The 14,930-nt window shown below is 42.3% G+C and overlaps 1 protein-coding gene across 2 annotated transcripts in view; it reads left to right on the top strand.

Annotated features, from left to right (window-relative positions):
- Positions 1-14,192, top strand: part of SERPINB12 (serpin family B member 12) — a 27,089-nt gene extending 12,897 nt beyond the window's left edge. For both annotated transcript variants that reach the window (XM_077777687.1, XM_077777686.1), the window contains exons 2-8: positions 2,061-2,246; positions 3,500-3,634; positions 4,406-4,546; positions 6,050-6,167; positions 7,892-8,034; positions 8,965-9,132; positions 10,221-14,192. In XM_077777687.1, the coding sequence (XP_077633813.1) occupies positions 2,079-2,246; positions 3,500-3,634; positions 4,406-4,546; positions 6,050-6,167; positions 7,892-8,034; positions 8,965-9,132; positions 10,221-10,625 (1,278 nt within the window). In that variant the 5' untranslated portion in view covers positions 2,061-2,078 and the 3' untranslated portion in view covers positions 10,626-14,192. The remainder of the gene's footprint in view (positions 1-2,060; positions 2,247-3,499; positions 3,635-4,405; positions 4,547-6,049; positions 6,168-7,891; positions 8,035-8,964; positions 9,133-10,220) is intronic.
- Positions 14,193-14,930: the final 738 nt, after the last annotated feature.

Raw genomic sequence — 14,930 nt, 5'->3', positions numbered from 1 at the left:
ATTTTATTTTATTTTATTTTATTTTATTATTTTTGAGAGAGAGAGAGAGAGACAGAGCATGAGCTGCGGAGGGGCAGAGAGAGAGGCAGACACAGAATCTGAAACAGGCTCCAGGCTCTGAGCTGGCTGTCAGCACAAAGTCTGACACGGGGCACAGAGCCTGACAACACGGGGCTCAAACCCCCAAGNTATTTTATTTTATTTTATTTTATTTTATTTTATTATTTTTGAGAGAGAGAGAGAGAGACAGAGCATGAGCTGCGGAGGGGCAGAGAGAGAGGCAGACACAGAATCTGAAACAGGCTCCAGGCTCTGAGCTGGCTGTCAGCACAAAGTCTGACACGGGGCACAGAGCCTGACAACACGGGGCTCAAACCCACAAGCTGTGAGATCATGACCTGAGCCGAAGTCAGACACTTAACTGACTGAGCCACCCAGGCGCCCCTATCTGGCACATTTAAAAAAAGATATCTAATGTTATCTTTTTGAATTAGGTTTTATAGACTAAAAAGTCCTATATCAAACTGAGACGATGCTAAAACCAATGTCCACCATTCAATTCAATGCAGTAATGATTTCTCAGCATTTACTATGTGCCATGTGTCTGCTGATAAAAAACACAAATAAGAGGGCTTACATTTCCATCTAGGAAATACACAATATCCATAGGCAAAATGATGGAGGAAAAGACATTTCATTTGAAAGGGATGGTCCAAAGTGAGATCTACATAAGATTTTCTTTTTTTTTTTTAATGTTTTTTAAAATTTATTTTGGGAGATGGAGCACGAGCAGGGTAGAGGTAGGGGCAGAGAGAGAGGGAGAGAGAGAATCCCAAGCAAGCTCCACACTGTCAGTGCAGAGCCCGATGTGGGACTCGATCTCATGAACTGTGAGATCATGATCTGATCCGAAATCAAGGGTTGGCTGCTTAATTGACTGAGCTACCCAGGTGCCCCTTTGTAAGATTTTCTTGATAGTTCTAGGATAAACTGGTGGGGGGCAAGGAATCTGTCCTCAAGGAGTCACTTCCTTACTTCGGTTCTATATCACCTGTGGTTCAGTGTAGAATTTCTACACTCTCATCATCTTTCAAGATCAATGATCTCTTGAACAGTATCAATGACTGACAGGAGCACTGTAAGCCCTGGAGGCTGCATGTGGAGTGAGTCAGAAGGATGTGAGAAGGTGACAAAGGACATGGCCCATGACAATTTGCTGGGCATATCCTCAGTTGTAGGATGCTGAGGGGAGAGCACAGGCAGAAGACTGAAGCAGAACCAGGAATAGCCTGTGGAGAAGGAGACGGAATGAAGTTTTCTTGGTTGCAAACTTGACTTTCAGGACATGGTTGCCTATAAATTTGTCTTACTTGAATAAAGGAAGTTCTACCACAAAGTGGGTAGAATTGTGTCCCCCAAAGATTGGTTTAAGTCCTTATCCCTGGTACCTGTGAATGTGTTCTTCATGGGGAATAGGCTCTTTGCAAATGTAATCAAGTTAAGATGAGGCCATACTGTTAGTGTGGGCCCTCGTCCGATGACTGGTGTCCTTATGAGAAAGCAGAAATTTGGACTCCACAGAAGATACAAGGAAGAACACCGTATGAAGTTGGAGGTGGAGATTTGTGATGCTTCTATAAACCAAGGAATGTCAAGGCTTGCTGGTAGCCACTGGAAGTTGGGAGAGAGGCAGGAAATCTTTTTCCTGACAGCCTCCAGCATGATCTGATTCTCCCAACACCTTGAATTTGGACGTTTGGTCTCCAGAACAACTAAATCCCTGTTGTTTAAGCCACCTGGTTTGTGAAAATTTGTTATGGTAGCTCTAGGAAGTGAATTCGCACCACTGAATGAAAACAGACTTCTTTCTGTATCAATGGCAATATGGACGTCAATATCTATGTACCAGGATGATGGTGATCTTAGTTTTCTGGTTTTTAATAACATAGTGAGTCCTTGTATAATGATTGTACCTTGTGTATTTAAAATGAGAAGTATTTATTTATTTCCCTCTAATCATCATGTTCTCTTTCTCTGTTTTGCTTTGTCTTTGGTTTTAGACTATCGTCAGTTTCAGGATGGAGTCTCTGGTTGCAGCAAACACCAAATTTGGCTTTGATCTTTTCCAGGAGATAAGCAAAGATAAGCATCATAAAAACTTCTTCTTCTGTCCTCTGAGCCTCTCAGCTGCCCTTGGCATGGTCCGCTTGGGAGCCAGGAGTAACAGCGCACAGCAGATAGACCAGGTGTGGGTCTAGGGTCTCTAAGTCCATTCCCAGAGTCAGACTCCAGCAGAATGCGTTTGGGGTCATTCTGCTTTATTCATTCACTTTGATTTGGAATATTATGCCTTCAGCAAAACTTAGCTATAGAGTGTGGTTGGCATCCTCCAGGTCAGATTTCAGATGTTCTTTCTCCAGGCACTTGGGTGTCGCCTGCTCAGCAAAACTGTCCTGAGCAATGCAAGAGGCGCATTTGTCCCCTACTTTTCTGCTCTGGAAAACAAGTCTTTTGCTGTCCTCACTTGACTGATTGTAAGGTCTAGACCGGTGCTAACATGAATATAATTCAAACTCCATATATAATTTAAAAAGCTTTAATAGTCATACTAACAGAGTAAAAAGAAGTAGGTGCGAATAATGTTAATAATATATTTTATTTTATTCAACCTAATACACCCAAAATATCGTATCAACATGTAGTCAATTAAAACTTTAAGTGAGATATTTTGCATTTATTTTCATGCTAAGTCTTAAAAAATCCAATATGTATTTTACACTAACAGTCTGATGGGCTCAATGGCTACATGTGTCTCATGGATATTTCCATATTCTTTTCATTTGGTTACATTCATTGTTTAAAAATTTTTAAAAATCTTTTTAAGGTTTATTTATTTATTTTAAGAGAGAGAAGGATAGAGAGGGAATCCCAAGCAGGCTCCAGCCCAAGCACTGCCCATTCCGAGCCCAATGTAGGGCTCAAACTGATGAATCTTGAGATCATAACTTGAGCTGAAATCAAGAGTTGGACACTTAACCAACTGAACCACCCAGGCACTCCTCTTTTTTATAATTGTTTATTTTGACAGAGAAACAGAGAGAGCGCGCTAGTGGGGGGTGCAGAGAGAGAGGCAGAGAGAGACTCTGAAGCGGGCTCTGGGCTCTCAGCACGGAGCTGGACGTGGGGCTCAATCTCATGAACTGTGAGATCATGACTTGAGACAAAACCGAGGGTTGGTTGCTTAACCGACTGAGCCACCTGGGTGCCCCTGGTTACATTCATTCTTAAATGCAGACCCAGAAGATAGCATGCAGTTTACTTTCCTTCCATTCCACCCCACAGGCAAGTCAAAAGAAACTTCCACTGCCCTTTAAACTATTATTGTTTGACGATGTAATCATTGTCCCTGTCACACGATACAAATGTTTCTGAAGCTATTCAGACTTCGTGCTGTTCATATTGTCTGAAAGGCCCTGTAATCACCATCATGCTCATGCAGGTTCTACACTTCAGTGAGTTTTCCCAGGGTGAAAGAGAGGAACCTGATCCCTGTCTGAAAAGTAAAAACCAAGAAGAACTGGCAGACAGCTCTCTGGAGGGGCAGAAGGGAACACGGGAGTCTCTGACTCCACAGGTGAGCCACCGCAGACTCCTGCCCCTCTTCTTCTGAACCACTCATTCTGGCTGGGCTATATTTGGCAATGGTTGCTTATCCCCAAACATTAGGTCCTGGCTGTCATCAGCAGCACAATAGCAATAACCCCATACGACCTCCAATTCCTTCTTGATTATGTATCTTATATGTCATTGGCTGTCAGCTAGTTTCCGAAAGAGTAGGATCAGGCATCTTCTGCTCATGATAAAGACGGTTAGATCAAAAGCCCATTACTCACCTACTTGTACAGGCCACAGGTCCCTGGGATGGAGCATGGTTGAAGATGAAGGGCAGTAAGGGGTATGGATCAGCTGTGGGAGTCTTACTCCCTTTCTCCACTTTTGCCTGTTGTATTTCATGCCGAAATCTCCTGACACACAAAGCTTTTACTGGTTGTCTCATAGCAGGAATGGGAAAGATATTCTCCAGGTTATACATCCTCATACCTTAGAAAGTTTAAGAGGAGGGTGGAGAGAAGATTGTCCTTTCCTTGCATCTTTTTGAATAAAAAGAAGAATAATGTGCACTGATCTAAGTGTAGTGTGCACTGCTGAGTCCCCAGTTGTATCGTCCCCAGATGACCTTGATACCGAGTGGGAGCCATGATCTTCTCTTGGGACCACTTCCTGCCCTCTATTCCTCTCTTCCTCTCAGATTGCTCCCCCACATGGTAGTAAAGTGAAATGACAATGTGCTTTAGTGGCATTTCATCTCCCTGATGAAATCACATTTTCTTTCTTCTTTTGTTAGGCTGAGTCTTCTAATGATGAGAGCGGACTGCTCAGTTGCTACTTCGGGCGGCTTCTCTCCAAGTTAGACAGGATCAGAGTTGATTACACCCTAAGTATTGCCAACAGACTTTACGGAGAGCAAGGATTCCTCATCTGTCCGGTGAGTTCAGGGCTGGTGATTAAAACTATCATATAGCATACTAATTAAAAATTCAGTGAGTAGCTGGATTGCTCATCTGCCATCTGGAACACAGTCCTCTCTGACAGGAGGATGTGTCGTGGCCTGGTGGGCTGTCTGGGGCCCACCTCTTTCTCTCCCACACTGTTCTGTTGCCCTCCTCCCAGTTTTCAACTTGAGCAGTTTATGAGGCTGATTCCAGTGGGCTGAAGAGGGTCATGTGACTAATGGCTTTCGGAGCTATTTGGTAATGACCTTCTCTTTTGTGATTGTCTTTCCCAGTAAAGATGCTTGGTAGATACACTTGGTAGGTCCTCTTCTGGTCCCTCCCCAACCCCCTATCAACACTTCTCTAAAATCACCTTTCACACCACAATCAGGACACCCCTCAATAAAATTGTACACACTTAGCAGCAAAATGGTGTAGCAGAAGGAGACTGCGTTTGGAGCCAAAAAGGCTTGGCTTATCGGCCTGGCTAAGCAGTGTGTACATCCATCAAGATGTATCTGAGTCCAGGCTTCAATTTACTCTGTCACCACTGGAAGGAGCCACAGACTTAGCAATAAACTTGAGGGGTGTGCCCATAGGCAAATGTGTGATACAGTTGGTTAGTAAGGGGATAGGCTTAGCCTACTTTGGCCAAAATAAATATGTTCTCTTACAATGGAAATAAGATTTTATATACTGTTTTTTCTTTTAAGCTAGCTTCACTGAGGTATAAATTCACATATCATGTAATTCGCCTATTAAAAATGTACATACAAGTGGTTTTGATATATTACCTTATAACTTTTAAAAAATTGTGGTAAAGTAAAACATAAAAATTGCTATTTTAACCATTCTTAAAATATTTATTTATTTTGAGAAAGAGAGAGAGAGAGCAAGGGAGAGGCAGAGAGAGAGAAACAATCCCAAGTATGCTCCACACTGTCAGTACAGAGCCCCACATGGGACTCAAACTCATGAACCATGAGATCATGACCTGAGCCCAAATCAAGAGTTAGATGCTTAATAACATTCACAATGTTGTGTAAGCAGCACCTGATTTCCAAAATGTTTTTGTCACCCCAGAAACTCTGTAACCAGTAAGTGAGGTTTTAATTTTTAAAAATAAAGGAATGTTACAGCTAAGTCTCTCAAGTTACTTGATATTCATGTTGCAACATCTCCACAAATGGGATGTCCAAGGTTAAGGGTATCTGGTAGGAAAAGCTTGTGCCCTTGTAATTATGGACTACTTCATGAACAAGCACTCTGTAACCTAAACTGTCACCTCAACGAGTCCCTAAATTGTGACCACAATGAGTGAAATGCCACTGGTTAATTAAGAGTGGGCATAGAGATGACATGCATCCTGTTTAAGTGACTGGGCACATGTCTCTTGTTAGGCTTCTCCTGACTGCCTTCCTCCTAATTATTAGCACAGTTACCTGATTTCATTGCACTATTTCCCTTTAAATGAACTTCTCATTTCAATTTAACAGGAATACTTAGACGGCGTGATTCAATTTTACCACACGACCATTGAAAGTGTTGATTTCCGGAAAGACACCGAAAAGTCCAGACAACAGATTAACTTTTGGGTTGAATCTCAATGCCAAGGTAAGAAAGACCCAACACATTGTGGCTGGTCTTCCTTTCCATTTAAAAGGAGAAAAGTCATCCCAATTTCTCAGGTGGCAAGTCTGTCGAGACCAGGTACTCACATACATGGGCCATGTTCAAAGCCCATTTTGCAGGTGCAAAGAGTCAAATGCTTAGTTGCTATGTTACTTACTGATGCTCCTTTGCTCCATCGTAAAAGGTAAAATGCTTTTAGGCAAGCACGTGCCGTCAATATATTAACTGTTTCTATTTTTAAAAAGTTTTAGTAGAAGAGAATCTAGTTATTTAGAGGGAAACGGAAATGATAAAAATCACGATTTTTATCAACCCTTCACTAAGTACATAAGTGTTCTCTGGGTGAAGGGAGTTAGAGATAGTGATGAATAGTGAAACTATGAATTCAATGTAAAATGGAATAATTTTTTTAAGTTTATTTATTTTGAAAGAGAGAGAGTGAGAGGAGAGAGAGAGCAAGCAAGAGAGAGGGGGAGGGGCAGAGAGAGAGGGAGAGAGACAGAGAGAGAGAATCCCAAGCAAGCTCTGGGCTGTCAGTGCTGAGCCCCATGTGAGGCTTGAACCCATGAACCATGATATCATGACTTGAGCCAAAATCAGAGTCAGACATTTAATCAACTGTGCCATTCAAATGCCTGCAGAATAATTTTTTAATGGGAAAATCCCCTGTCTGGTTTTTTCTTGGGGAGAAGCACCCAAACTCCAAAATTATCTCTTCTTACTTGGTCCACATGCCACAAAAATTCCCATTCCTTCAAGGTTCCACTCAGATCCAAGAAGAAAGTGTGTTCATTTAAAAAAAAGTTCATATTAAGACATGAACTTCTACCTTTTCCTAGTTAGTCAACTCTCCTGGACTATTTTAAGTGTAGGTGATGTCAACATAATGTATTATTATGGATTGAAGTGGAAGTCTTGCGGTAGAAAGCTCTACTCTTCTTTAAGGACTCAGCCTGCATTCAAATAACTGATGGTTTGGTATTCGAAGGTAGAAAGGGATGTGTACTGAAAATGGATGACTGCTTGACAGCATGGGATGTTCTAGTCTGCCTCAGGGCTGTGTTATTGTGGAAGGAGCCTGGCTCTGGAAGGCCCCAGACTAATCTCAGCCAACCTTGCTGACTTTTGGCTGTGTGGCCTCACCTCTCACTGGATGTAGTTTATTCCTCTGTCAAAAGGGATAACCATACCCACTTCTCGTGGTTGACATGGGATGGAATGAAAGAGCACATGTGAAAGCCCCTATCAAATAGGTTTTGTGTCCTGGCCTAGCACATTCCATGCCTTTTTGTTTATATTTAAACATATACACTGCTGTGATGGGTGCTTGAGATAGGAAGTTTCCACAATAGTTCTGTTTTTCCTGAAGGTTATAATATAATCAGGCATCAGGGTCTACTTCGAAAGATAAGTCATGGCATAGGATAGCTGATGGCAAGTTCCAACACTGTGATTCAGTGAATCAAAACAGAGTCAGTGCTTTAGAACGGGTCCTTCCTCAGGTTGAGTGACAGTCCCTCCCCTATAACTTCTACCCTCACCTCCACCCTACCCGGGATGATGAGTGGTATAGTTTTCTTGGGTTAGTTCTTGAATCAGACATGCTCTAGCCTTGAGGATGTTAAGTGACATTAAGAATAACCTGTCTATGTGAATCCTTCTGACATGATTCATATTGAAGATATTCTCTGGAACCTTATTTTAAGGTAAAATCAAGGAACTCTTCAGCAAGGACACTATTAACAGCGCAACTGTGCTGGTGCTGGTGAATGCTGTTTACTTCAAGGCCAAATGGGAAAAATATTTTGACTGTGAAAACACAGTGGATGCACCTTTCTCTCTAAATGAGGTATGATGTTAGAACTCACGGTTTTCTAGAGATTTCACTCATAATTTCCACTAAGAAATTATGATTTCAGTAGGTATACTCAACTTGAAAACAGGTCTGTGGGTTGCAGCATACAATATAATAAGAATATTTTGTTATTAGCAAAGTTCGCTGGGCATCTTGGTGCCAAGCACTGCACTGAGCATTTTCCACTCATTATTTCATTTGTTCCCCAAAATATCATTATGAAAATGGGTGTTATTATTTTTCTCACTTTAGAAGAAATGGAGGAGGAGAATGCAAGGGTTAGGTTACTTAGCTAAACTCCTGCGTTAGCATTCACATCTGTGAATATTTGTCTCCAAAACCCACGTTCTAAGGCACCAGACTATACAATGGAGGAAAGGGAAGGATCGGACTCCATCCCACCACCTGTTAGCAGGCACTGTACATCCTCATCTATACACTGATGACCCTGCACGTACACAGGGTGTTTGGGGTGGTGTCTTTTCGTCTGATGGAAGCCTATGGAACAAGTGTTGTCGTTTAATATGTAGATGGTTATCATTTAACCAAGGCTCCAACTGGTGTTGTGTGGCCAGCAAGGGCAAGGTGAGGCAAGAGACTGCCAGCCAAGGGCAGGCAGGGGAGGTAGAAAGCTGATGGGGCTTGTTTCCACTGGCTGGGCTGTAAGTAGATGCCTGGATAGACAGTTTACCAACACTGGGAGCTGAAGAACCTATTAAAATCAAGGGGAAAAAAGTGTTGGTAAAGGAAGGGCTGACTGATCCATGGGCAGAAAACTGTTAGGTTGGATCACTGGTGTGGCTCAGAGCTTCTGGCGAAGACCCTTCTCATCTTAATGGAGCCCTGTTTTCAGGGGAGATGGGGACCGTGTGAGTCTGTGAGCTACTCTGGCAGTCCCGTGACTTGTCATCTTGTCCACTACAGAATGAAAAGAAGACCGTGAAGATGATGAATCAAAAGGGCCTATTTAGGATTGGCTTCATAGAGGAGCTGAAGGCACAGATCCTTGAGATGAGGTACACCAAGGGGGAGCTCAGCATCTTTGTCCTCCTCCCAGCTTTCTCTGAAGACAACTTGAGGGGACTGGAAGAGGTAAGTCTTCACTTTCAAGTGTCTATGAAATATCTCATTGTAGATCTTTGGAGAGCGGCCCAAGTTACCATTTACTGTCCTGAGGAAGGCCGGCACCTCAGCTCTCAGAGATAGCAAAGAATATATAAGAATCTGAATTCTAGGAGATAGTAGGTTTTCTTCTGGTGTTTAGAAAAGAACGAATGCCAAAAACGTTGGCTAGGACTTTCCTCTCCAATCTCATAGTCTTCTATAGTTGTCCTCCAGACTTACGAATCTGAACGTGGAGTGACTTGAGAATTGCTACACCTGAAACAGCTTTCTCATGTCTCTGAATTACCTGACTTCTGGCCTCTTGTTCAAACTGTTTTTGCTACGGCTCATGGAACGACCATTTAGCTGAACTCTGTTTCTGGGTGCATGTGCCTTGACATAGCGGAGATGCTGATACCAGAATAGATTGCTTGTGATGCGGGAATTCATGAAGGCTGAGGAAGCCTGGCTACATATTGTTCCATGAAGGAGAGATGGAGGGAGAGAGAGAGAGAAAGTGAGAGAGAAATACCTGGACAGTGATTGCAATAATAGCCATTATTCAAAATTTATTGTGTGCCAGCACTATACTAAATCCTTTACATACATTATTTTGTTCAATGCTTGCAAGAGCCTAATGGTATTATTTCCATTTTATAGAAGGGGGGATTGAACTTAAGAATGTTAAGGCTTGGCCACACTCACCCAACTTGGTCATTTGAGTTTTGCTGGGCTTCGGCACTCAGATGCTAGTCTGTCAGACACCAAAGGACAGAAAGTGTAGTGTGGGGATAGGCTAGGGAAGGAGCAAAGGCCTTCAATATCAGAGGACAAAGTACTCAGATTGTCTTGTTACTTCTAACAAGGACACCAGAACTCAAATTATTTGGTGACTTTTCAAGAGGAAAGAGACTTGCTTGGAGGAATTTAAATGAAATAAGAGTATTTTGAGGCTTAGGGAAGGAACTCGAAGATTGTTACTGGCTATTGAAATAGACTCAGGTCCTTTGAAGTCATTGGGGCATCTTATGCAGGCTCATAATCTGACCTTAAACATTATTTTCTTCCTCTTGTAGCTTGAAAGGAACATCACCCATGAAAAAATAATGGCCTGGAGCAGCTCAGAAAATATGTCAGAAAAAGCAGTAGCCGTCTCCTTCCCGCAGCTCACCCTGGAAGACAGCTATGATCTGAATTCTATTCTACAGGACATGGGCATCACGGATATCTTCGAGGAAAGGAAGGCTGATCTTACTGGCATCTCTCTGAGTCCCAATTTGTACCTGTCAAAAGTTGTCCATAAAACCTTTGTGGAGGTGGATGAAAATGGCACCCAGGCAGTAGCCGCCAGTGGGGCTGCCAGCATGGAAAGGTCCGAACCATCCTGGGTGACGTTTAATGCCAATCACCCTTTTTTCTTTTTCATCAGGCACAACAAAACCCAAACCATTCTCTTCTATGGCAGGGTCTGCTCTCCTTGAAGGGAGCACGCTGTCTAGTGCCGGGGAGCTGGAAGAAAATCGCAGTCCAGTCTCCCCCTAAAGGAACGTGTGCGTTTGTGTTCTTGCTAATAACCAAAGCTGACTGACTCCTATCACAGCTCCATTGTCCTGATCCTTCTTTCACCCTGTAGTTGACTTTCAACTGCGTCCATTAGTGTCAAAGGCCCTTTCTCTCTCCCTAACCTTTCCCCACGCTAAGCTTTCAAGCATATAATTCACCCTCTGTCACAGGCAGGTCAACATAATCGGGCATGGTACTGACTTTAAGTTCCCTACCTCATTATGAAGGAATTCTGAAAGTTCAAGTCATTAGGACACTTCTGAGAGATAACAGACTCAGAAACCACTTTAATGTGGGTGGCAAGAAGAAATGTTTAAATGGAAAGTGTGTTGGAAACTCACCTCTATTTCTACAGCTGTTAAAACCATGGCCCATCGCTGGGCAAGACGCCTTGCCTCTTCCTCAGCCATCTTCTTCTACTGCATGGGAAATGCCCTGTAAGATGCTTCTCAACTGGGAGAAAGTAGGGCCTGGGGTGGATTTAAGTGGGAGCTCAAGGACATAAGCCTGCCCTGACCAGTACTCATTCTGCCCAGGAGGATAGTGTTTGTCCTGTGAATCTGATGTTAACCCAGGAGAGCTGCAGTGCATTTAAAAATTAGTCCCAGCTTTCCTTATTGAGTTTCCTAGGCCATCATCATGAAGCACTGTCCTCTGTGTCTTCTTCACCCTCTTCCTCATAGAATTCTCCTCTGTAGTTAACCCTAAGTACCCGGCACGCACAGTTGCAGAGGGGAGAATGCCCTCACTGTTGACTGCTGGGCTCCCTGTTCCCCTATCTCTGTACTCCAACCACATGGACCTGTTTCCTCTTGGAGCCCTCATGCTTGGTTACAACCTGAGAGCAGGCCTGGGCCTAGGCATGATGCATCTGGAAACCTTTGTCAGGAAGACTCTCAACTTCACATCAGGCTCTAGTCTACTGAAAGCCTAATGCCTACGTGTTCATAAGTCCAGGACCGGGGACGTTAATTCTCTAATACGTCTGTCTGAATTCTAATTCTCGGCCTTAGCAGAATGCTCTGGAATGACTACTAACAATGTCTAACTCAAAGACCTAGACAGTCATACTGTCAAGGTGTATTTCTGGTCTTGGGTGAAGTTCCGTTTCCCTGCCCTGCCTTATGACTCCTTCTTCCCAATTGCCACTGTGTTGGTTAAGTGTGGCTGTAGCAGCTTTGTAGGAGAAGGTAGGTTAAGTTCAGCTGCTGTGATGCTGGCCCCCTCTTCCCAGTTCTCCTCTACATTCATGGTTTCTTTGTGCTGTGAGCGACAAGTTCCATGCTCTCCATGCAGTCTTCTCATTGTCCAAGGTGGTATAAAAATTTCTCATTGATTGTGTGAGATAGTTTGAGGTGGCTCCTCCAAGTCCTTTCCACAGAATGCATGTTTCGTGGGTCAAATTTATGTCAGATAATCAAATACAAAGTCTCTTCTGTGGTTGCTTTTGGGGTTGATGTTTTGAAGACTCTGTGCCTGATCTGGTATCACTGCTGGATGCTGAGTTGGATCACTGTGGCCTACATGAAGGTTTGGCACTGTCTGGCATTGCTTATGCTCATTCTTTCCCTTGACAAACATATCTCATTTGTATTGGAGTCTCTCTGAATTTTAATCACAAAGGAAAAATGTAACTATTTACAAATATGAGAAAGAGTGAGATTTTTAAATTTTTCTGTAAATCAGTAAATATATTCTTTACTAATCTTCGATTGATTAAAATATTTCTTCTTAGTAAACAAAACACTTTTGTCATTAGTTAAAATATGTGCAATATGTTCTGTGCCACCTGACTTTTTTGGTGACATAAATCTAACTTAAAATTTTTTTCATCCAAAAATATAGAAATACACAACCTACAGAACTAACAATTCTTCTCACTTATGTAGGAAAGACATATCTTATGTTAGATAATCTGTCCCAACTTTTCACCATGATTACATATGAAGGCATATACAAAAGATGAAGGCTTACAACAGCTCAAAAACTTTGAGTGATAGCCAATGGATCATCATATTTGGAAGACATTTCTGCTGAGTACAGGTTAAGAGCTCTACATGGAATGGAAAAGTCTAGCCAAGGGCTCCCTGTATTGTGCCACCCATGTGTCAGTTTGCTTTGTTCCCTCCTGTTACTGCCTCCCCCCGGGTTCAGAAACATAAGAGCTGTGTCCATTTAAATTCCAGACATCCATCTCTCTACTTTGTCTTTGCTTCCATCTCCTAGCCTCTGCCTTTCTTTTTTTCCTTTTTAAATGTTTATTTATTTTTGAAAGAGAAAGAGAGAGAGTAGGGGGAGGCAGAGAGAGAGAGAGAGAGCGAGAGAGAGAGAATCTCAAGAAGATTCTGTGCTGTCAGCTCAGAGCCTGACACAGGGCTCCATCTCACGACAATGAGGTCATGATTTCAGCCAGAATCAAGAATCCTACGCTTAACCAACTGAGTCCCTCAGGTGCCCCTAGCCCCTCTTTTTCTTAGCAGTTTTTTCCTTTTTGCCGTCATTTGAAGACTGAATGAAACTCCCCCAGTACAACTAACTCATAGGAAGTAAGGACAGGTATTGGCACTTTCCCTCAGAGGTAGTTTCATCTTCACAAGTAGAGTATTTTTGGTGTGTGAAGGACAGAAAGAACCCTGGTGGAATGTTGTTGGGTTTGTATATTTCATTTATCCCCTTTGTTCAGAATGTCAGAGAGTCAGATCATACAAGGAGGAGAGAGCTTTCTAACAGTCCAGTGAACTACAGTAGATGGGAGCCAATAAGAAACTGGGAATTATGTTACAATCAGGTGTTCTTTGCTCTTCACTCCTGGACCAGTGAGATTGACTCTTTAACATGGCAGCCAGAGGCAGAGAGAAAATGCAAATCCATGCTACCTAATTGATAGAAAACCAGCCAGAACATGCAAATCTGGGGACTGAACTCCTCCGTTTCTAGTTCAAGATTTCCTCCACCCAGCAATGTTGACAGGTAAAACAAATGAGGCAATGTAGATTAAAAAACAAATGATTCATCTATGCCGACTACAAACATTCTGGGAAGAGAACCATGAATGTGTAGTACTCAACAGGCTCTCTAGCACTCTCTAGTTCACAGGCTCTGTATGCCCCATTTTATTTCAACCCAGGCCCTACTTATGATTTCATATATTATGATTTCCCCTCAAACTTCTTCTCAGCTTTTCCTTGAGCTGGAGCAAGCCAGAACATGTGTTGCTTCGTCCCTGATTGATGTTTTCTTCCTTTGGATGTGTGACTTTATTATTATTATTTTTTATTACAGTATCATTAACCTTAGATGGAGGCCCTATGTTGGGATGATGGGTGAGGAAGCTGTGTGGTTGTCTCAATGGGTTTCTTTATTCCATAGTTGAATGCCAACTTCAAATGTATTCTTCATCCACATTATGTGTGTTGTATTTTTGTTTTCCCAAATCCATTGTCTTATTCTTTTCTTTTTTTACTCAATAAATATAACACAAGGTGCACCTGTGTAGCTCTGTTGGTTCAGTGTCCAGCTCTTCATTTCAGCTCAGGTAATGATCCCAGGGTCATAGGATCAAGCCCCATGTCCACACTTAGCATGGAGCCTGCTTGAGATTCTCCCTTTCTCTCCCTCTGCACCTCTCTCCCACTTGTGCTATCTCTCTCTCCAAGATAAAATCTCTCTCTCTCTCTCTCTCTCTCTGTATCTATGTATCTATCTAAAACATAAGAATTGCCCCCATACACACACCTCTTACCCATGTATTCTGTATACTTAATATTTAATTTAGAAATTCTCATATTCTTGTAGACTGTTTCTGTCCTAAATAATGTTACCCATCATGTGCTTCAAACAATGCTTTAGCTACAAGTGAGTGAAAGGATTGGAGAAGCAGTCAGATGCACAATAGTGGAGCTGGTGGGAACCCACACACCTTTTCTCTAAAGAGAACATTCCAGGTTCAAGGTTAAGGAAGTGGGGAAAAAATATGTGGTTGTGGAAAAAAACTCAACTAATTTCAAATAAGGAATGAATACATCATGCTATAGAAAAAAAAAACACGAAAGAAACTTCAGAAAATTATTTGCGGCAAGAACCAGAAGAGAACTTTAGAACACTTTCTGGTATGATTGATAAGTTTTAGGAAGGTATGGCGTCCATGGAATCAAAGCAGAGATCTATGAAAATAAACTGTGATGAGGTGTGAAAGAATTGAATGAAATATAAAAAGACTGCCA

This window comes from Crocuta crocuta, unplaced genomic scaffold, assembly GCF_008692635.1.
Source record: "Crocuta crocuta isolate KB4526 unplaced genomic scaffold, BGI_CrCroc_1.0 scaffold36, whole genome shotgun sequence".
Taxonomy (NCBI): Eukaryota; Metazoa; Chordata; class Mammalia; order Carnivora; family Hyaenidae; genus Crocuta; species Crocuta crocuta.
The sequence above is the reverse complement of the archived record's forward strand: the minus strand, read 5'-3'. Positions and strand labels throughout refer to the sequence as shown.